At 36.6% G+C, this 23441-nt stretch overlaps 3 protein-coding genes and 1 pseudogene across 3 annotated transcripts in view; 2 read left to right on the top strand and 2 right to left on the bottom strand.

The window, feature by feature from the left end:
* The window catches only part of LOC113172532 (dynein heavy chain 8, axonemal-like), a 32461-nt gene extending 30299 nt beyond the window's left edge, over positions 1–2162 (top strand). Inside the window, 6 exon segments of the mRNA XM_026375537.2 lie at positions 94–254; positions 379–535; positions 612–764; positions 871–1060; positions 1252–1373; positions 1605–2162. Of these exon segments, the coding sequence (XP_026231322.1) occupies positions 94–254; positions 379–535; positions 612–764; positions 871–1060; positions 1252–1373; positions 1605–1892 (1071 nt within the window). The 3' untranslated portion in view covers positions 1893–2162.
* Positions 2163–5560: 3398 nt separating this feature from the next.
* rx2 (retinal homeobox gene 2) lies at positions 5561–10324 on the bottom strand. The gene is made up of 3 exons (XM_026375111.1): positions 10042–10324; positions 6307–6563; positions 5561–5998 (listed from the first exon to the last, which is right to left on the bottom strand). The coding sequence occupies exons 1-3, from the start codon at positions 10322–10324 to the stop codon at positions 5561–5563; spliced, it is 978 nt and encodes a 325-aa protein (XP_026230896.1).
* A 4373-nt stretch (positions 10325–14697) lies between these two features.
* Positions 14698–18334, bottom strand: cplx4c (complexin 4c). The gene is made up of 3 exons (XM_026375178.1): positions 18171–18334; positions 15428–15515; positions 14698–14916 (listed from the first exon to the last, which is right to left on the bottom strand). The coding sequence occupies exons 1-3, from the start codon at positions 18332–18334 to the stop codon at positions 14698–14700; spliced, it is 471 nt and encodes a 156-aa protein (XP_026230963.1).
* Positions 18335–19544: 1210 nt separating this feature from the next.
* Positions 19545–23091, top strand: LOC113171920 (annotated as a pseudogene).
* The last annotated feature ends 350 nt before the right edge of the window (positions 23092–23441 follow it).

Here is a 23441-nt window from a genome sequence, read left to right as displayed (position 1 = left end):
TCATGCATTCAATTTTTGTTATCAATAATTCTATTTATTGTGTTATCTATAAGCAAGGTAATGCTACATGATAAATTGTGTTTTGTATTGCAGGTATGGTTTAGTAAAAAGATGTTTGACCCATCATTTTGTTTCTACACTGGCTACAAAATTCCAGTGTGCAAGACAATAGAGGAGTACATGGAATACATTCAGAGCTTGCCTGCTGTGGATTCACCGCAAGCTTTGGGGCTGCATCCTAATGCTGACATTACGTGAGGAACTTTATTCTAAAACAGTTAAAGAGAATGATGATACTGTGCAGAGTATGTGTGTGCTATTATAATGTGCAGTATTATTACTAACATAGCATTTTTCTTTGTGTTGAATGTTGACCAGGTATCAGACAAACACATCTGCTGAAGTGCTAGACACAATCACAAACATTCAGCCGAAGGAAAGCGGAGGTGGATCGGGAGCAACTAGAGAATCCATTGTTTACAACATAGCAGAGGACATGTTAGAGAAACTGCCCACTAATTATGTGCCACATGAGGTGAGTTTGCTTTATTATTGGTCACAGTCAAATATTTCACCAACTAAAATCTAAACTGCAACTTTCATGGGTTAAGGTTAAAGCCAGGCTATTGAAGATGGGAGCTCTGAATCCAATGAACATCTTCCTACGTCAGGAAGTGGATAGAATGCAAAGGATTATCAGTGTGGTGCGCGCTAGTCTGACTGACCTGAAGTTAGCCATTGATGGCACTATTATAATGAGTGAGGTCAGATTTAGCCTATCATTCACTCTAAAACAGCAGCACTGTCATTTAAAATAGTTCTTTTACGGTTTAAATGCAGTAAAACTACTTATCTGTACTTGACTCTTAGAACCTCCGAGATGCCCTGGACAATATTTTTGATGCCCGTGTACCAAACCTTTGGAGGAAAATCTCCTGGGAGTCATCTACACTGGGCTTTTGGTTCACTGAGCTTCTAGAAAGAAATAAACAATTCCACAGCTGGGTATTTGAGGGAAGACCTAAAACGTTTTGGATGACAGGCTTCTTCAACCCGCAGGGTGGGAAACATGCTTTTGTAAAGTAGAGCCTTTTTAAGATCACCTTACCACCAATTATTTATATAAATATTGATGATGTTAAAAGTTAAATGTTAGTTAAACATCTCAAACAACAGTCAGTGAGGCTGATTTGTGTTCAGATTACATAACTACAATATAGTAATAAAGTTTTTCCTGGGGGATGTTTGCAGGGTTCCTAACAGCCATGAGACAGGAAGTAACAAGGGCAAACAAAGGCTGGGCTCTGGACACAGTTACTCTGCATAACAAAGTCCTAAAGCAGGCAAAGGAGGAGATTATGACTTCCCCTACTGTAAGTCAAATAGCATGAAAATACAGTATTGGCAATGCACCAGATCATATTAGTAAAATGTAAATCTCAAATTTATCTTACACTAACTTTTAACAGATCAGATTTTGTAGTAAGCAAAACAGTATTATATTATATTATATTACTGTCATTGTGAGTGATGAGTAAAAATGTGATGTTTATTCTTCTAAGAAAACACGAATTGTTCTGTGACTGACCCCCTTCTTCCTATAGGAAGGAGTTTATGTTTATGGTCTGTACCTGGATGGAGCTGGCTGGGACCGAAAAAACACCTATCTCGTTGAGTCCTCAGCCAAAGTGCTTTTCACACCCTTGCCTGTCATTCACATGTTTGCCATCAACTCTACTGCACCAATGGATCCTAAGCTTTATGTCTGTCCCATCTACAAGAAACCAAGGCGCACAGACCTGAATTACATCACAGCAGTGGTGTTACCTACAGTGGAATCACCAGACCACTGGATCTTGCGTGGGGTTGCCCTGCTCTGCGATATCAAATAAATGCTTGACTTTACAACATGTAACAGTTTTATAAGGGAAATAAATATTTCCATGTCAAATACATTTGAACCAACATACTTGCAGGACGTTGAGTTGAATTGGAATTCTGACAGCCATGACTACACAGTGAGATCTCATCAATCAAATGAGAAACTCTACAAGTAACCTAAACTAGTGTTTGAGAATGAGGCATTTAGCAAATCCCCTTGCATCCATTTTGCCCTCCTTAAACAGTGAAAACCGTTTACTACTACTCACCATTGTTATACAAGTAGGTTTCCTGAAAATAAATGAAAATGTGTGATTAATGGTCGAAAACTGCAAATGACAAATCCACCAAGAGTAGTTACTACATTTACATGGAGGAGGGAACAGGAACACTATATAGGTAAGAAAACAGTTTTCAAATGAGCCACGCATCACATTTTGGCAACCAATTAATCTCCATGTCTGTTCTGTACACAGGACCTGTACCAAATCATGTCATCTGTGGCGGGCAGAGATCATCTAGTAATCACCATGTTTGTTGCTGTCTCATGCTGTCTGTTCTACCTGTTGTAAGAGAAATTGTAAGTGTTTGAATTACTTTATAGAAAAGCCAGAGAGCCCCAACATGTCAGAAGATAAAGACAACCACCAGAGTTGACATTTATTTGAGCACCAAAACACAGGTAGCCGATGTTGGTAAATACATATGTAGTACAAATGAGTACTTGAGTCTCACTGTAAGACCTATATATACTTATATTAGCTCCGCTAAATAACAGTGTTTACTGTCAATGTTTTAATAAGCAGACCAAGTAAAGTTTTTGAAATAAATAGAAATAAGATATATAAGATGTAAATATAAAATATACTATGTGATATAATATTGCACATTTCTTTGACAAACCAGATGAAAAATCATCCATGCAGTCTTTATTTTTTGAAAATGCATTTTTTACAAATATATGATGGCAAAGAAAACGACAATCAATCCAACTGACTGCCTTTTTAAAAAACAAAAGCTTCTATTGCCAGTCGATTTTACTTTAGTTACATTCAGTGCTATGTAAGATGTCTTCTAAAAGTTCTGTTAGGATTAGTTAGTCATTTTTTAGTTTGTTAAGATTGAGATGAGTTATAAGACTTGATGTTTATCAATACAATCAAAGAAAAGTTCATCCAATAATGTGTCTGAATTCTGTGTGTGTATGAAAAGGGAGCGAGAGCTGTTTGTGTGCGATGTCCTTTTTCTCAAAGTGAATACTGGGGTGAAGACGAGCATCTGGCGCCAGCCATCAAACCCCCGTCCCCTGAGTGGTCAACAATAATGTCAGGAGGGGAAAATAGTGTCCCTTTGAAAAGTGTTCTTAATCAAACCCAATTAATTCCGCTCTTTTCCCTTATTATTTCCACCGTTGGCCGTGTTCTGCTAGTCACCCTGTTAACTAGAGCCTCAGCCTCAGCAGAGGTCATGCTTAACCAAGCAAAATAACATAATAATGTGTGTAATGCAATGTAATGTAATGCTGGAGTCTAGCAAATTCTGGGTGTTAAATAAAATCTTTCTGACAAAGGTGTGTGACAGAGGGTTATCAGTGGACAAAGCAAAGTCAGGGACTTTTTATCTATTTCCTTGGTCTGATTTATTATGCCAAACTCTTAAGCTGTCCTTGCAAAATGAACAGCTTGACAGAGACACAAATATAAATACATATATGTCCTAGCTGTCAACAAAACTGATTGGTTTTACCTTGTCTACCTGCTAAATATTTTTTACAAAGTGCATAGATACAACCTAAATTCATACAAAAATTAAATGGGGCAGTTAGGCCACATGGGCTACTGGGGGCAATTAGAACTTGAGCCCTTATGGCCTCTACAGCCTACCAGGCGAGGCCTCCTGACACCCCTGGTTGGGCCTGATGGAGTGGAGCTTTATCTGCCTAACAGCCTGGCAAAGCTCCATGTGCCTGGACGAACACAACAGGCCTCCATCAGGCCTGCTCACTCTGTCACAGCTTACATGGCCTATTGTAGGGCAGTGCTCATTAACAGCACTAAGTCATGTTGGTGCCCCACTAATAGATGTGAGGAAAGGAAAACAAGTGCCACAATGAAAGTGCTTCTACAGTAGTGTTACTGTAACTTTATGTATGTAGAAAGTTAATGTTACATGCTCACATATTTAGAAAAGTTTCTTTCTAATAAAAGTATTGTTCCTTTTTACGTCTTTGGCCTTTTAGTTCACAGTTGTCAACAATATTATGGATGCTGCAATTTCTAAAGGCCTTTCAATTCCTCTTCTTTACACATCATTACGATGTCCACAGTCTATAGCAGATAAAAACATTCCTGGAGATCTCAGTATTACCAGTATAATGTAATCTAATGATATATTTTTGAAAAATAGAGGTTCTCTTCCTTTTTCCTTGTTGCTATTATAGCCACAACGGTAAACAGAATTAAGAAAGTTGCTCGTTTTAAGAAAAACAGTCTTCTGCATCAATTTAATTTAAGTGCACATGTATTCTACAAATCTCACCCACTGTCACCATGACCTTACGTCTTTGTGCAACGTCATCTCCTAGTCGTGATTCAACAGTTACATAAAACTGTACTATTTCCAAGAGGTAAGAGAAGCTGCCAGTACCCATTAACTTTCCCACTCTAAATCCATCTGACTTAAGTCAGTATTTTATCAACATCGCCATGAGAACCAACCTTTACGAATGAGGATGAAGATTAATAGGGCAGAGTGAAGAACAACACTGATGTTATGTATGGCTGCATTTGTAGATTAGAAATAATTTAAATGGGAAGGTTTGAGGGGAGGGGTAAAGTTAATCACGGTTTTTGGGGGCATCTGAGGGCATTCTGTCTATGGCTGAGAATCTGAGGTTAATCGCTTTAAAATCAGTAATTAGGTGTTAAGAGGTATGCTTGTCTGTTTAAATTAGCCTCTGAGCCAGATTACGCTCTGTGACTTCCGTTGACCTCCCCCATCAGGACTCGAGAGTCCAAAAGGCATTTTTAATGATCTAAATAAATCAAAACAAAGGTTATTTTGAGTATTCTAAAACTGTCAATTTCTAGACAACTAAATACCAGCAAATACTCTTAAAACAAAGCATAAAAATCCTTAGGAAGTATGTGAGTTCATGAAATCTTACACCCAGCAAAGATTTGAAGTATGTTGTTTTCAAAAAGTGGTGAGAATACCATTTAAGCAGCAATTTATATAAGTTTGTATAAATGTTTAAATCTTTGAACATAATACAGAAGCAAGCTTCAATGCATTGACACCTGTTGATTATGGCAAGCATTAAATCTTGACCCCTTCTCACCACCAAAATAAAACCACCAGGTGGTCTTATGCTGTGACTGATCTGTGTATACAAAATCATTGATACATATAAATTGAAGTATTTCTTTTACTTAAACAAAAGTGTCTACTCCCAAACAATGTGAACAAAATGAAAATAAATGACCGCAAGATCAATTAACCATGCGGGGAAAAAAATGTTCTTTGAAAATTAATTACATTGTTATTTAAAAAATATCTGATTTTCAAACTTTTTTTTCTGTCATGTATCCTCTTCGTTAGTACATGAAACAAACGGAGGAAACATAGTTTGTAAACATTTACAAGAGCGTGTCAGCAGTCCTTCAACACTGTCTCATGATTACATGTGCTGCCAGGTTTTATCCATCGACTGAATGTGCTCTTTGGCCTTCATCCTGAGTGTGGCGATGCTGGAACTCCTGTCATCCTCCATTGGGTATTTATCATTGAAGCTGGGGGGGCACTGGTAGGGAGGTGGGCCCATGGGCTGCATGCCCTGCACCATGCCCGGGGGAGTGTTGAGGAAGCTGTGGCTTGGATAAGAAGGCTGCAAGCCCTGGGGAGAGCCCATGAACCCTGGGATGGTATGCATGGGCGTGGCACTCGAAATGGGCGAAGTCAGCCAGGGATCTAGGGGCATTGGGTTAGCTACTGGACCCACACTGGGCGGCATTGGGGGGCGATTGAAGGATAGCATGGGGGAGTCATGGAGCTTCATGGCGCTAGTGTCCATCTTTTCTTGACGTCTCCACTTTGCCCTTCGGTTCTGGAACCAGACCTGTACAGAAAAAATATGAAAAATAACATGGCACTACAGTGTAGTGATAAGCATAAAGATTTGTGGTTTCTGCCACTGTATTTTCAGATATTATTATTAGAATCATGCAATAGTCCTAAACATGTTTATGGTGCCTATAATTTTTTTACAGTTTTAATTTAAATTTGAAATAATATCTAAGTATGTGTATTTGTGTGTGTATCTGGAGCAAGTATATGTATTAAAAGTAGATTTGGAAGTTGGATCGGCCAGAGTAAAAATACAAATTATCTGGCAATTAAATGTGGTATTCTTTATCTAGTCTCTACCTGAACTCGAACTTCAGGCAAGTTGACCTTCATTGCCAACTCCTCACGACTGTAGACATCTGGGTAGTGGGACTTCTCAAAAGCTCGCTCTAGCTCATGAAGCTGATACGTGGTGAATGTGGTACGATTTCTTCTGTGTTTCTTTTTAGTGTGCTCTTCGTCTTTTATGGTCTCTGGAGACCCCTCAGCAGTGTCCTCTTCCTTCTGTAGGTCACTCATTTCTCCATCACACTTGTCACCAGAGAAAAGGCCAGACTCTAATATGTAGGAGAGCAGATATACAGTGCAATTTAGATTATGTACCAACATCTTTCATTAAATTATAAAAATAGTATAAAAAAAAGTTTGTCAACTGCCTGATTGTAAAAACCAAACCGAAATGAAATGGGACACCTCAGTGGCAGCATTTTTACCTGTGTTGGCTGTAATGGTATGCAACTTTAATTATTGAACACATCATTTAATAAATTAGTATTAAGAAGAGTATCAGAATTATATATTAATACCAAATTAACACATTGGAATTAGTGTAAAATTTTCAGTCTTTTTGTTCTGGCACTGCTGCTATCTTGACAAATCTTTTTTTGACGAAGTAAAGCTGAGGGCATGCGGACAGAACGAGATTGAGCTAAAATAGCAATTAAGGACCTTGGAGACATAGGACTGCTAAAACTGCGAAAGCAAACATAAATCAATCAGTCCTGCAGTTTATGGGTAGTTAGCCTACCTACAACTTCAACTTTGGCAACTCACTGTTGGGACTCAGGTCCCATGGTTCCCAGTTGTCCCAAAAGACAACTTGGTCAGTATTTATTTAATATAAATAACTAAAGAAAGATAACAGTTTAAGAAAGTAGGAAAAGCATTCCTCACAGCAGAAATTTAAAGTAAAGCCTTCTGTGTTTTAGGGACAAGCCGTCCAGTCACTTCCTACAGTACCTTCAGCTGTGTCAGTCTGTGTGTTAATTTCATTCAAGAGACAATCACAACAAGGAAACCTAAAAAATAACAGTGAATATTTTCTTACACTGTCTTTTTCTCTAGCTTTTAGTTAAGTCATTTGTGAAATCTAGGATTATTTTGATGGAAACATTTTAACATACAGCTTGTTCAGAAAGTGAAATCTTAGCTCTTCCCCACACGATAAAACAGCTTAATGACTGATGGCTCTTTATACTGTTGAGGGTTGGAGAACCCCAGGGGTTTGGCAGGTGCACATGTCATCACATCTTTCACTGAATTCTTCCTTTGTAGTAATCCCATAGTAACAGATGCTACCTGTTAAATCCACAAGTCCCCGCCTCTTCTAATCTAACAAGGGATTTTAGTTGGCTTCTGCCCAAGCCAAGTAAGCAATCATAGACCAGATTGTGAAGATTGTTTCTTCCTAGAAAACGATGTAGAGCAAGTGGGCCATGTGTGTAATGCACCAAAGCTCATTAATCATACCAAATCGTTTAAGGCAGTATGGTGAGTAGATCATTGGTGTGGATCAAAGTTGCCAAGCTGCAAACGCTTTCTGTTCAGGATAGTTTGGTCTGATCATTGTTGAACTATAAGAAATTGTGTGTGTTTTAAAAAGCTGTTTGTCAGGGAAATTATTCTCTCACCTTTGTTTAAAACAGTGAAGATTTTATTTAATATGCACAACTGTAGACAGCTCATAAAATCTTGAATGACTGTGGCAAAAATATTTGTGACTGTCAGGAGTCATTCCTCAGGCCTAAGACCCATTCCATGGTCTTTGCATATTGTCCTCTCAATGGACACTGTCATAGAAGAATATACGATATATCATATCAGTCATGTCTGTGAAGCACCAAAAGTGTGATCGTATAATGTAAAAGTGTAAAAACTTCACAGGCAGATGATGTCAATGTTTATTCAAAAAAACTCTTATTTTGTCTATGAAACACTTAAACGGTGGCAGCAAGTGTATAAAGAGTTGGTTTGACTGAAATTAGACATTGTGGTCAACGTAGATTGTTTATAGTTGAATCCAGTAGTAAAAAAACCTAATACTAGTAGGCATAGCATGTAACATGTTACAGGAGCAGAAGCTCTGTTTGTCCAGGTGTGTCTTAACACGCGCCATACAGAGGTACAGTACAGAGTGTAGGCCATCCACAATTAGAAGGTGTTCAGAGCCCAAGTGACATTAATAGAAGATAAATGAGTGAATATTAGACAATAGTCTTGGAGCATAAAAATACACTTCAGGCCGTGTTTAATATACAGTAAATTTAAAGGCAAATACAATGCTAGAAATGATATGCTCTGTGCACACAGCTGGATTGATTATTGTCTGTGAAACAGACAATAATAGATGAAAGAATATACATTCCTGCTCCTCATGGACTTTTTAGTTTGTTAAGATACTGTAGGTTGTAGCTATGACAATGAATTGTTAATATTCTCTTCTCCTAAGCATAAACATGTCTTGAGCTATTTAATATCATATCATCATCATCAATATAATATAGGCTATACTCAGCTACACTCAGTTGTGCTTAATTATATCCTACATATACAAAAGATTGTTGTTTTTCATAAAATAGTTTAGGGTTGACTGGCTAACAACATTTAGAAATGGCTGCCCAGAGATTATAATATGTTGCAGTTGCTAAGGGATATATAGGTGTCCATTAATCTACAGCACTCTAACTGTCTTTTTGTTTGTAGCTTTTTGTAAGATCTGTCTGGTAATAATTTAGGTAACTGGTAAATAGTTTTCTAACATTTAAAGGATCATGTATATCATGTACTTTAATAGGATTTTTAGCATGCATATAGGAAAACAAAAGAGATTAAAATTACTAGTATGCATCAAACAACACCCCTATTACATTTGCCTGCAGTTGCTTTTACTTTAGTAGTGGCTGGGAGTAGGGTGTTTACACTGACTTGCTTCCATCTAGACTACAAGTGGTTCTACACACACACATAAACATTATTGTAAAAAGCAGAGCCTTATTTTAGATATGTTCAGCAGCACATAGTTAGCAAAGCAAACAGATATGTCAGTCTGAATTTCCATTAGCAACATAGTAAGCAAAGCACATGAAGAGCAGAAGTAGCTAATTACATTACTGTAATTTAGACACTCTTCCCCTCAGGTGTGCCAGTAAACTAGCAAGCTCACAACCTAGAACATGGCACTAAAATCATCCTGTGTTGAATGTAACTATTATTTATATTATCATATACTGATTGAAAAGAAGAAGCGACACAGCAGAGAAAGACTTGTGGCAGGGAAATGGTTCTAAAAAAGATATACATACATACTATAAACTATACATATCTCTAAAATTATATGTATATTCTTTATTTAGATTAAATTAATTTTGTGATTTGATGTGTGATATGTCTACTATAATTTTAAAGCAATGTAAGGAGACATCTAATGGGAAAATGGGGATTCAGTTGGTTGATGAACAAATCTAGCATTAAACGAACACTATAAGCAATTTGTTCCTAATCTTCGTTTCTTTTGCTGGCCTTTATATTTCTGTTTTTGAACTGCAGATGTGAAAGTATCACATCACATCACAAATATTTGCCAATAATTGACAGCAGTGCCGATTATTGCATATAAATCTCTGGCAAGCTCAATTTAACACTTATTACACTTGTTGCATAGTTAAAGGCAAACCCCCCTGAGCTCTTTATGATCCTGAAGAAATGTATCAGCAAGGTTTTGTGCGTGATTAAAGTTTGTGTTGTGAGCAAACTCACCATGGTAGGAAGAATGCTGGGAGCTGTCACCCAGTTCTGGAAGGTGCCCATAGGGATCTGACGGGATATGTTTTTCAGGGTGGTTTGGGTTCTCTCCATTGGCTTTTTGGCTAGCATCATCTCCTACTGAATGAAGTAGTGAATCCTGGTCTTTAGTGAATCCCAGTATAACATCGATACTGTGGACTCTGCCTCCACCACTTGATCCAGCACCTTTTGCCATGTCATAGTTGTCGAGGCAGCTATCATCCACTATTCCTAGGGTATCCATTGACAAATGCATCCGAGCCTTTGGAGACTCTTTCTTTCTTGTTAGAAAAAAAAAATCTCACTGCAAAGCGAGAAAAAGCAAAAGCAGCGTTGGTATATTTTTCTACTTTACGTGCTGTATTGTTCAAGGATCACTTTAGTAAGGTTGTATTTATTGTTTCCCCAAGAGTGGAACAATTTCATATCTTTTCCTGAAAGTGAATAAAAGAAAAAACCTTTAATAGGAATCTAACATCACTAGTGTTTCGTTCAATATTTTAGTCTGTAGGATATGTTCGTAAACAGATTTCCTTGTTTTGATTAATAGGAAATACTTTAAATAGTGAGTGTCAATATGTTTCAAGTTTTTCTATAACAAATAATTTCATTGTACCGTTTCAATGATAACCACAAATGGGCATGTTTTGTTGATGACAAATTGCCACTTTTTGTCAATTAGAAGGGCACTTAAAGAAAAAAATAAATTTTTTTATCAGTGGACAGTTAATTTGATATAAAAATGTACCTAAAGACAGTTCTTTGTCATCATAGGCACAACAACAAACAAGCTAGTATGGGACAATGTTTTCATCTCATCATTTGAACAAATTAATACGTATCATACTTAACATATTATGCAATAAGTAAGTAAGTAAGTAGTCTTACCTTCTTTCAGATTCCCACCACAGGCTATGCTACGCACATGGTGTCTCTGTAGTCCATAAGTAGTCTAATGGCACTGACAATATTTAGTGTAGGCGATTGTTACTCCCATTTAAAACCTTGAAATCCCCTGTACACAAGTGAGCAAGCACATGTAATGTCTTTCTGTCCTGACAAAACTCTCTTTAACCACACGAGACACCAAAGCTTGCAGGGTAATGGTAGTAAAACCAAAGGGTATAAGAGGTTTATTAATTGGAATCCTTCCCCTTTAAGAATGACTGACAGTTGTTTTCTGGTCAAGTAATTGCTCCAAATGTGTCCTGCATTCAGACCACAGAGGGAGGCCATTGCTAATAATGCCTCGACAAAACTTTCTTTCAAAAAATCTATTGTCTGGAAGATAATGGCTCGTACAGAGAGTTTTCGCTAATCCCTTCATTAGAGACAATGTAAAGGAAGAAAGACACAGAGATGGACTTTTAACTTGAATGGCTACACATTGCAAAGACCTCTCTTAAAAAATAGTTTAATTTAAGTAGGCAATTCATTATTTATGAGTACTATTGCTTCTGGAAAGACAGACTAATAAAAAAATGAAATAAAATGAAGTTAATCAAATGTGACTACATTACACTGTTTTGCGGGAAATGTCTAAGTAGTGTTACAATGGTGTCCAATTTAAGAGATCCTGTCTAATTATGCAAAGTTCCTATAAATAGTGCAAAAGTAATAAGATGCATTATACAAAATAATTTTTTCTTAATTGTGCTTAAGGAAAGCAAAAGCAAAAAGTTAAAGTATATGTCTAGAGAAATAATAGTTAAACAGTCCCTTTTTTAACCTAATTGTGTCAAAGTTAAATATATTGCAAATAATCTGGCCTGTTATGCTAATAATTTTGTTCTGCCTCTGATAGTTCTCTCTGAGGAATTGGGTTAGAAGCATTGTGCACATCGTACTGCAGCCTACAAGTTTCTCCTTTGCCAGCTGGCACAGCCAAAGCTGTAGCAGCTACAGTAGGTGTTGCAGAAATCAATCCCATCCTTAATGAGGCTAAAGACTTAACCAGAGATTTCCTCTGACCTCACTCCTCCTAACTTTTTTGCATGTCAGACACAAAATCCAACACAGAAAGGTGTTTTGTTTTTGTTTTGTTTTGTTTTGTTTTGTTTTACATTAAATTATGTTTTGTGACCAAACAAATGTTTAAAAAAAATCCCCAAATTGTGAAAATGGGTTAAATCTCAAAAATCAGATAAGCTAAACTAAATGCATATAGTCAGTATTTTTTATTTTATATTACGTTATTATACCATTAAGGAGATAGCATTTTGCATAATCATGGGTGGTAAAAGGTTAACATATTTTATCAACCATTTGACTTTACACTTGTTTTCATGATTGACACATGCTAAGCAGCTGGGGAATTTTAGATGCTAACAAGTTTAAAGCCATCTGGCAACACAGGGCTACATTGCCAATGCTTTCTACAAGCAGAATGGCTGTGGGTAAGTGGCTTGGCTGAACACCTTTTCTTAGTTGTCAAGGCTGTTTTCCAAGAAAGCAGAGACTGACAAGCTCATTACTTTTGCCTGTGAGAGAATGAAATTAAGAACTTAAAGATGCACGTGTCACAGGGATATCCATGAAGTAGGTTTGGCCATAATGACAATAGAGAATGTTACGCTTGTGTTTTCAGTTTTCAGTATATTCATTATTCATAAGGTGCTATTATATTTAACTGTAGGTAGGTTTTTGTTTTTTTGTATCAATTCAAAAGTATACTGCAGCAAGGCCAAACAGTGAAAGGAGCATAAAAGAAAAGAATTACATTTTTCTAAAGTCTATCTTGAAAGAATAGTCAGGTGCCAATAAGTGCATTGAAAGCGTTTTGCTTGCTGTAGCACTGGCTATAGAAAATATCCCCTCCTAATGAATTTTTAGTCTAATTAAACTGTATGCAAACATGAAGCATGTATCTGATGCAGGTATCAGTGTTTAGCCATCTGACTGAAAAAAATTAAGTCAATATCACTTTTCTTTTTTAGGAGTCTTTTTTACTACTGGCACATCAATTACACCAAACACTGCTCCCCTGTTGCATTGGAAGGAAACTAACAAAAAGACATGTAGGGAACTTTTTTAGATATTCGCTTGATTTGCAAAACATCATGTTAGCCTCAGATACAATTTTAAATTAATAAGTTAGAAGGTTGTCTGGTTGTTAAGATATTTATAGAGTATAAACATATATTTTTACACCAACATCAGTATATAATGTATATAATGATTTGTATTAAAAGATCAGCTGGTATATATTGGGTTTCACATGTTTGGATTGCACTAAGCTACTGAAGTACCACTTAAAATTGTAGCAAGAAAAGAAGAGCTGTGAATAATGACAATGGTGGCTGAGCTCTGTAACAGTTTTTTAGTGCATAAGTTTGTTTAGTGTATGCAGGGGACTTCCTGAAATTCGGCCTATAATGTAAAAGCTGTTATGTTGATTTATTATGTAGGTGGTATGATAAGTCAATATGACTTCTTTTACATTTGATGATGTTTATCGTTTGGCAGACATTTATGTGACACTTTCTAGATACTCCTAATACCACCCAAGTCATAGGCTTGGGAAATTGATAATCATTTTTATCACATTATTATATTAAAGCTGTCCCTCTTTGCTCGTTTCCCCATTATCCTAATTGAGTGCAAATTGGTTAAGAGGGTACAGTATAGCTATCAAGCTCCTTAGTTTTATCAGATGACAATTTAAGCCCCTGAGATCCTATTAGGAAGAAAGCGGCTAATGTTTGAAGGCGCTGTGTCAGCTTACAAGGGGAAAGGGGGATGGTGAGCAGCAGGAGAATGGCAGGGATATGATGGAAAGGGAGGGTAAAATGCTGAGACGAGGGAAAAGCTTAGTGTGTTGCCTTTTGTACAGTACAGTCATACTGTAGATGTGCTAGTTCATGATTTAGTATGAGACTGGTAAAATTTATACTTTTTATTTTGAAAGCACCAAACCTTTACCCACTTACTCACTCTCTAAATGAATTGCTCTAAAGTTAATCATCTAATCTGGCAGGTAATGGAAGGGAGAACTGAGTATGAGGTTAAAATGTTAAATCCTAGATTACGCCATGTGTCCCATAATGTGTTCGATAGATACAAGCAATTAAAACCCATACAGTAAACCACTTCCAGTGGGAACAGGAGAAAGCATGCTGTGCTGTAGTTGAAGAGCACTATAATGTTCTAAAATGTGTATTTCAACCCAGTGATTGTATCCTACTGTTATCCTACTTTATACAAATTCAATAGGTAAGTGAAAATACATTCAGGTACTTTATCTTTTAATCTTTTGGTTTGTCCCAATAGTCAAAGAGGTTAACCCTCTCTCCACTCATCCAGATTAGGACCTTCATTGACCTACAGTATGGTTAATGCTTCCTCACTTAAAGTCTAATTTAACTCCTTTAACTTTTTAAATATAACCGTTGAGCTACTGTCATGAAAACATTCACTGCTTCATTAACTCAAAGACTTCATTCAAACATTTTTACAGACACTGATAGTTACAGAAACAGTCCCACTGAAAATAAACCAAATGAGAAATGAGAACAGTATTTTGGGAAGCAGTGAAACCCTTTAAACATACACACTGAACTTGAATGGTCTACCATTGCTTTTTGAAGACCTGAGCATAATGCGAGTACAAAATATTTTATTAAATGATGGTCACATTAGGGTACACTTATCCTCTGCTGTCTGCTTTATCTCTGTCACTGTTGCCTGTGCTTTGGTTTTCAGTGTGTCCACGTCCAAATTTTGAAGTTTTTTGAGGAATGAGTCATTGGTCTCCTCCTCTTCCTCATCTTCATCCACCATTTTTGCAAGCTCCTCTGGTAGGTCGATATCATCTCCAGCCATCTGGACTGTTGCGCTGTCTTGAGCACTCTACAAAAATAATAATATATTCATAGTAATGGTCAGAACTGTCTTGTTAAATTTCTTTTATTACTATAATATATACTATACTAGTAGTATTTTATAATTAAATGGCCACTGTAAAATAGTGATGTGGTATTCCAACTGGAGCCATTTGTGCTCATCTCCTGCACCCAAACCTTCTTTAATTTAGTGGTAAAAATGTCCACCGATATTAACCACCGATATCGAATGTAATACAAACAAAATAACTGAATACTAGCCTGTTTTGTGCCTCTGTAATAGTAGCTGTGTTAGTATGTAGTACAAGTAGTACATACTTCATTCTAAAAACATAGTGTTTTGAAGTCTTTCAGGCACTTGTTTAATTATACAACAGTAACTTAATAAGTGTAATTACTTTGCGTGGATTGCAAGTAACAATCCACGCGTAAACTATTCATTTTGATGAAAATAAATAGTGGTTGTATTAGGTATTAAGAGATGAGTTGACTAAAACAGTAACTAGATTATTACTTACATCTGGAAGTCTGTATTTATCTCTTAGTGCCACTCGTAGATTTGCCCTCTCAGCCTTTCTTATGGCAAAGTCTTTATCACGCTGAATCCTGCAATACAAAAACTACATGTTAAACATAAATTGTGCAATGTAGTTACAACAAAAATTCTGAGGTGCAACTGGTGTTGTTGCTGTCTGCTGCTGGCTTAGTGTTTATTTGTATCTTTATAATCTGTAATGTACAAAATTAATATTTTTAGACTTTTTAATGTGCCCTATACTGCTGTAATAAGACTACCTCACACCTAGCATAAGGGCAGTGTATTAAAAGGTTGAAGGGTAGACGGAGAAGCAGGTGGCTGTGAGTAAAGCATTCCTTAAAGATCAGTAGCATTACCACATTACAGTAATGTTGTTAGCAAAGGAAAACAGTTCACACCTACAGTGCCTAATCAGAGCCAATGAGATCATTCTATAAAACATTATCTTATTAATCTTGTTAACCAGTGTCACTATCAACTACTCACACTGCACTGTTTTGATTTGATTAAGCTACCTCTGTATCAGTCCTCATGTACTGTATATGATCTACAGTAGTGTTGATCTATGAGAATGAAGTATCTCCTATTTTATCAGCTTGGTGTTTTATTAACACAATTTTAATAACATTTTTAATCATTGTAGTACTACGTTCTGATTTAACAATTTATTTACAAAACTATGCAAATACAGATTGGCCCACTAGGGATAGTGGTTTATCTAAAATAATGTCCTTGCTAGCTATTGTTTCCAAGATGTTCATATTCACCATTGTTATTTTCTCTTACAGCCACTGTAAGAGAAAATAGTTATTGATAGTTATTTTACTGTAAATCAGTAGATCAGCGGTTAAGGTTACATTGAATTACTTGTGTTAGGAATCGGGTATGTTAGCGTGGTGTGCTGGCGTGGCAAAAACGTTTTCTTTAAGTTTAGGGTCCTGGTGTGGGCATGTTTAATTTACAATATTAAAAGGCAACTGCAAACTGCATTGTATCTAGAGTGCAGAGACCAAACTGGGAAGAAGATTAAAGATTTTTTTAAAGAAAGGTTAGTATGTCATTTGGCTCTATATACATGAAAAAAAAAACAATATTTTACTGTACTGAACAGAAGGATTTACACAGCTGAGGTTGAAAATACACTAACTCAATCCAGATTTACTTGTCTGGCCTAGAAAAATGTTACCTACGTCATTGGCATTATACTGTAAGCCCACATCCGTAAACCTACTGTACCTGTAGTAATTTTGTCATCAGTGCTGTAGGGCAGTTTCCATGTTTGTGCTAGACTTGACCCAGGTCTATTTAAGGGTGGTCTCCTCAGGCCCTGACTCTGTTTTAATAAGATTAGTTAGCTGCAGCTTGACACAGATCTGTGGTTACTTGATGTCTTGGCCAGGTCTGTATGCTATTCACCTTATTTCCTTCCAGTGTTATGCCATCTGGGGCAACATTTACTTGGGCTTAGTCAGAAATCCAAACTACTACAAAATCAAATGGAATAACAGAACAGCAGAAAGTAAACTCAAAGTTTTTTAAATGTGAAATGTAACCAAAGCAAATTCAGCACTTCTAAAACGGTGATCCAGGCAGAGACCTAAATATGGTCTCATACGTAGATACAGAAACTGATGACTTTAACATTATAATTTGTCTTTTTACTTAATTGAACACACAGCAGCATAACATGAGATTCTAAGGTGATTAAATAATTATTGTTTTAAAGCACACTGGCTTAGAGACATGTTTAATGGTGGCTTCTTGCAACCAAGCCTTGTCAATTTATTACACACAGGGCCTAATCTAATTCTCTGACTAATTTGAGCGCCAAGAAAATAAATCCCCACCTAAAGCTACCTTGTAAGCCTTGCTTACACCCATTGATGTCACACATACATCACACATAGCCATACAGGCAGGCTAGTTCACACTGTCTGATATACATGCATACAACTGAAATCAGCTTAACCTATGGTGTGTGGATTACAAATGGTACTGGTATCTACAACAGAAGAACAAATGATGATTTTTAGCAAACTAAATGCGATAACTGTCATCCTGTAATATATTATTACCACGATTGAGGCTGCCTGATGGATTTAATACTCTACTATACTATCCACTCTAACAAATTAGGAGAAATATAAAGAAAAATAATGGTCATAATCCTCAAAAATATATTATTTACTCTATTATGAAACGTATAGCTAATAGTGTTATGGCTAGGATATGCCAAAAATTAAGTGCTTACCTCACTTCATTTATAATTTTGTATTTAATTGTGTTACTTTTACTCTGTGTACAGTATATCTTTGGCTCTGAGACTAACATGAAGTGGGGGCCTACTTTATGTAATTCTAATCACACCTGATAATCTGTGCTAATGCGTATGTAGGTCATATTTTCTCTTTAAAACTGCTTTCTACTCTATTCAGCAAGTCAGAATGTCACATTCGCACATTGATTATGTAACGTTTTATGTTATCTGATGTGGAAAATATTTTCATTTACACAGTAAAATGTTTTATATTTTAATATGTTTTAGACAAAGATTATTTGTTGGGTATACTTCACACAAAGAATAGAATGATTTCATATTTTTTTAAGAAGGACATGCTATTTAGTTTACCGAAGGTTGGGCGCTGCCATACTGCACCTGCCATTAATATTGTTTTGACTACTGAAGACAGTTCATAAAGATATAAGCGTCATTGTTTACTCACTTCTCTTCCACCAGCTGCCTCTGGTACTCTTCAAACTCCTCCCTGGACATGCCTTTAGACTCTGCTGTTTCCTTTCCAACTGCTTCTGTCTTACCACTGTCTTCACCACCTCCGGTAAAACTCTTCAACTTATCGCCCAACATCTGATTCATAAGAAATGCCATTGATCACTTGAAATAGATGTTCAGTCCTATAGGGACTGGGGAAAAGGGAAACGGAGGGTGTGAATGGGAGAAGATTAACGTTAAAATCTGATTTCAATGTGTAAATCAACAAATTATAAGAGCTGCTCACTATACAAACTCCCCAAATTGAAACCTTGGCTATTGTGTGTCAAGATGATTAGACTGTATTAATAACTTGTGGCTGGAGTAAAACCTCTAAAGAGCTTAGCTTATAATTGACAGCCTACAGACAATGGAGAGTCGAAACTACTCAGGATGTAGGCCATGGCTGCTTCACTGCCCAGAACCAACTGGTGTTGTCATTGTTACTAGCTAATTTGTACAGTATATTTACATTTTAGTCATTTAGCAGACACTTTTATCCAAAGCAACTTACAAGTAGGGTACAATGGTAAGCAGGGCAGCGTGAGGAGGTCTTGCCTAAGGACCCCTACTGGAGGTAGGCCACAGCTGGGATTTGAACCCCAGTCTCCCACATGGGAGGCGGTGATCTTACCACTAATTATAGTTAAACAAATATGAGTTTTTGTGTGTGTATTACTAAATTCACAAAAACACTCATTGAATTGCTTAAATGGCCTAGCCCGTCTTTCCCAAGCTTATATAGGAACTTGTGTACTTTGCATCATGGGTATTGTAGTGCCTATTATTACAGAGTCCCCTATATGGTGCCCCTGGTTGGAATATACTCAATCTGCCAAAAGGAAATGAACTAACCTAACTGGACTTTACCACCACTTTATTGACCACACTGTCCGTACTGGCTGACCAGACTTGGAGAAATAGCATTTTAAAGGTCATCTTCTTTTTAACAATAGTACCACTAGACTGAGGAGAGTGTCAGATTTTTCACTTCTCATAGTTCTTGTTACTTGCACTACTACTACTGTAGCCAAGTTTACATTTAGTCATTTGGCTGAAGCTCTTATCCAAAGAGACTTTAAAGGTACAAGTCAAAAACAGGGTAATATTACCAATTATGTAATACTGGTTTTTTCAACCTAAGGTTTATTTTCAAAATTGTAGATAGTTCTGCTGTATGTTTGCACCTTCTGACAAGCTTCATGAAATATATTAGTATTAATATTGCAACAGTTTAGTTCGTTCTGTTAATGCACAAACAATCAAACACTTCCATCTTCTGTCTTTCAGTCGTCTGCTCTGGTTTCAAGGCATAATTATAAAAGAGATGCAATCCAGCCCCAATGATCCGTGTCCATTGGAGTCAGTAGAGGTTATAGATCGACAAGATACCCAAACATGCTGCACGAGCAGAAAATCCTCAGATTGTCTGTCGTCATCTGAGAATGTAGCTAATCTTCTGGCTTTTCTCAAGAGAAATGCATTTGTCCTCCTCACAATAATCACTGTTGCATTAGGTAAGTGGTTTTCAAACACATTATACTTTATTCTCTCATAAAATGTGAAAATTGTCTTTGATTCTACCATTAATCTACTGCATCACTGTGAAAACTGCATCACAAATTTTAAACTGCTGCTTGCTTGGTTTTTATTAGCATGTTGCTTTCTCCAGACCTCTCTGAATACTGGCTCTGCTGCTTTTGATGTTTTGAACTTTGGCTTTGATGCACTGATTTCTGTTTATGTGTCTCTGAGGAATTGGCCTGGGCTTTGCCTTGCGCCAGATTAATATGTCAACCAAGTATGTCAAATATTTAACCTTTCCCGGAGAACTGCTGATGAGAGTCCTGCAGATGTTGGTGCTTCCTCTCATCATTTCCAGTCTGATTACAGGTCAGATCCACACTTCTGCTTGATTAAACTGGATTTTCAGGTATGATTTTCAGTGAGTCAGTAAACAGTGTGATCCACATTACACATGGTGAGAGCTCCCTGTCAACACAGTAGATAATCAACAGGTAGTGTAAGAGTTGCCAAGCTTTAAGACTAATAAAAGTGGATTGCAGTCTGTGAGTAGAGCTGAGACTACTTTCTAGCGCATATATTAATTTAATTATTGTAAGATGCATCCACCCTGCACATCTGAATCAATCAACATCTGAATCAATTTTTAGTTTATTTTTTGTAACTACAAAAAAAAAAGATCCTTAAAAAAAAAAAAAAAAATTAAAAAGAAACCCTAAAACATGACATGAATGAGTTTGAGTTCTGGTGTTTTGTAATAAAATCTTCTCTTTTAACAGGCATGTCATCTGTAGACAGAAAAGCTAATGGGAAAATAGGGCTAAGGGCCTTCAGCTATTATATGGCCACCACAGTTTTTGCTGTGTTCACTGGCATTGCTTTAGCTGTTCTTATTCGACCAGGAAAGTCATCTTCAGTGTCCTCTAGTGGTGAAAGGGAGGCTGTACAAAGTGTTGATTCCTTTTTGGATCTGATCCGGTGCTGAACATTATTTAAAATGTCAGGATGCGATAAAATATCAGCATTCAGATAAGTAAAACTCCAAACCTGTTTTTCTGATTTATAGAAACATGTTCCCATCAAATCTGATTGAAGCTTGTTTAAGAAAGGTAAGATATGCAATGGCTATGATTTATATTAAAATTATTGTTGATTTATATTTAACATTTGCTTATACTTTTATCCAGTATAAAACTGTTTATTCCAAGAGTGTTTTTACGGGAATGGATCTTGGTGTCAACAATACGACTGAGGCCAATGGAAAGAGTGAGATTCCTATTTTGCCTTATTACTGTAACTGGAACTAATTGTCTTGTCTAACCCAGTGTCCACTGTGCTGATTTATCTGTAAAATACTTATTGTTGGTGTTAATATTATTGTTACATTACAATTTTACCACCATATACCCATATACGTGCCACAGTACCAATGCCAGGCACCGCAGATGGGGTAAATTTCTTTGGTCTCCTGGTCTTTTCTGTGGCCTTTGGCCTCATCCTGGGCAGTATGGAGAGTCAGGGGAAACCTCTGAGGGACTTATTTGATTGCCTGAATAAAGCCATTATGAATCTCGTCAATATAGTGATCTGGTAAGCATGGGAACTTCTAAGGTAAAGTTTCATTAGCACATGTCTGCATATATTCAGTATTTAGTGTGTTTTAGTCTAATCTTAGTCTAAGTGTTTTGGTTTATTTATGCTATTCAAATTGCATGTTCTCATTTTGTGGCAAAGTTTTAGATATACAGTATAATATAATATTTTATTGAGTTAGTGTTTGTTACCTTCCTAAGATATCAATAAACAAGTGAAAAATCACATTACACACTTAAAGAACACAGTCAATTAAGATGATTTATTTTGTGTCCTTCAGCACAGTCAGTCTGTCTAAATTCCTCTACCCTGATCTCTCATCTGTTTGTCACAGGTATTGCCCAGTGGGAATCCTCTTCTTGTTGGCAGGTCAGATTGTAAACATGACAGACACTGGAAACATAGGTCAAGAAATTGCCATGTATGCTGTCACTGTCATCACTGGCCTGGCAATCCACAGCTTCTTCACTCTGCCCCTCATCTATTTCATTGTTACGTGTAAGAATCCCTTTAGATTTATGAGTGGTGTCCTCCAGGCTCTGACCACTGCTTTTGGGACTTCATCAAGGTCAGTTACAGACATAAAATAAAAATTAAACAATGGACAATGCTATGCTGAAGCTCCAGTATTTTTAATGTACTGTATGTTTTTTCACAGTTCTGCAACTCTACCTGTAACCCTCCACTGTATGGAGGAAAATCACAACATTGATAAACAAGTAACAACGCTTCATGCTTCCTGTTGGAGCCACAATGAACATGGATGGTGCAGCACTCTATGAAGCAGTAGCAGCTTTATTCATAGCCCAAATAAATAATATAGAGTTTGACCTGGGTCAAATGATTGTCCTCAGGTGAGCTCACAAACATACTTCGAATTGAGTGGATTTCTTCTCAGTTAAATAAACCTTCAGTGTGTGTATTCACTGATCAAGCTGTTGAGCACCATTTCGTTGTAAGTAGATATATTAAGTAACTTATTGTTTCTCCTGTTCAGTTTGGTTGTTACAGCTGCAAGCACTGGAGCAGCTGGCATCCCACAGGCTGGCATGGTATCTATGATTATTGTGCTGTCATCCGTTGGACTGCCTACTGAACACATATCACTGCTTATGATTGTTGATTGGATTCTGTAAGTCAGCATGTATCTGTGAATGCTTTCTATACTTACATCTATTTTTTTATTTTAGATCTTGAGAGTGAATGAAACCTCTCACCTCAGTTTTCACTTCTGTTTAAGGTTCAATAAAGTATGGGTATAGTAAAGCTTGTGGCTACACACTTAAGAAAATGCTACAGTACAACATGTCAAAGTGTCCATGGGCTAGAAACTGAACCCTGAACCCTGAACCCTGAACCCTTGGTGCCTTTATGGGCCGTCTGTCCACCAAACTGTAACATTGGCATCCTAAACATTTAACTAGTTGTGATGAAGTCACTAGAAAGTTTTCCTTTTTTGTTAGAGATCGTCTAAGGACTGCCACCAATGCCCTGGGGGACTGTATTGGAGTAGGTGTAGTGCAGCATCTGTCCAGACATGAACTACAGAGCATCAGTCCTACAGAAGGAAGTTTGATGGAAGGACGCCTCTAACTCTGTTAAGCTCTCACAGCAACTGACACTACTGACTATCATCTACTGGGTGCATATCATTTTGTGGTGTTGCAGTGGGGCTCTAGATTTGTCAGATATGAGAAGTTTGACGTGGTATTATACTAGAAATCTAGTGTTTTGGAAAGGTCTAATTATGTATTTGGAATGGGTATGTGGTGTGTGTGTATATATATATATATATATATATATATATATATATATATATATATATATATATATATATATATATATATATATATACACATATAATATATTATATATATCTATATATATATATATATATATATATATACATATATATATATATATATATATATATATATACACTTTGTGAAAATGTTTTTTTTTTTCCTGGGTTGCTTTATGTGGCGTTAGTAAGAGGTCAACATGCTCATAAAAAATACATTCTTAAGGAAAAGGATGTTTTAAATAAATTATTAATATTAACTACTATCAGAAACGTGTAAATGGAATTCTATAGCTGTTTTTTATG

This window comes from Anabas testudineus, chromosome 17, assembly GCF_900324465.2.
Source record: "Anabas testudineus chromosome 17, fAnaTes1.2, whole genome shotgun sequence".
NCBI classification, from domain to species: domain Eukaryota; kingdom Metazoa; phylum Chordata; class Actinopteri; order Anabantiformes; family Anabantidae; genus Anabas; species Anabas testudineus.
Note: the sequence above shows the minus strand (reverse complement) of the source record. Positions and strands in the feature narration are given on the sequence as shown.

Coding starts and splice junctions, on each gene's coding strand:
- rx2 (XM_026375111.1), bottom strand. CDS start 10,324: ATGCATTTGTCAATGGATACCCTAGGAATAGTGGATGATAGCTGCCTC. Junction 6,564..10,041: donor CCAGCATTCTTCCTACCATG/GTGAGTTTGCTC, acceptor CCTACATATTAG/AGTCTGGCCTTTTCTCTGGT. Junction 5,999..6,306: donor TGCCTGAAGTTCGAGTTCAG/GTAGAGACTAGA, acceptor TTTTCTGTACAG/GTCTGGTTCCAGAACCGAAG.
- cplx4c (XM_026375178.1), bottom strand. CDS start 18,334: ATGGCATTTCTTATGAATCAGATGTTGGGCGATAAGTTGAAGAGTTTT. Junction 15,516..18,170: donor AGGCAGCTGGTGGAAGAGAA/GTGAGTAAACAA, acceptor TTTGTATTGCAG/GATTCAGCGTGATAAAGACT. Junction 14,917..15,427: donor ATAAATACAGACTTCCAGAT/GTAAGTAATAAT, acceptor TTATTTTTGTAG/AGTGCTCAAGACAGCGCAAC.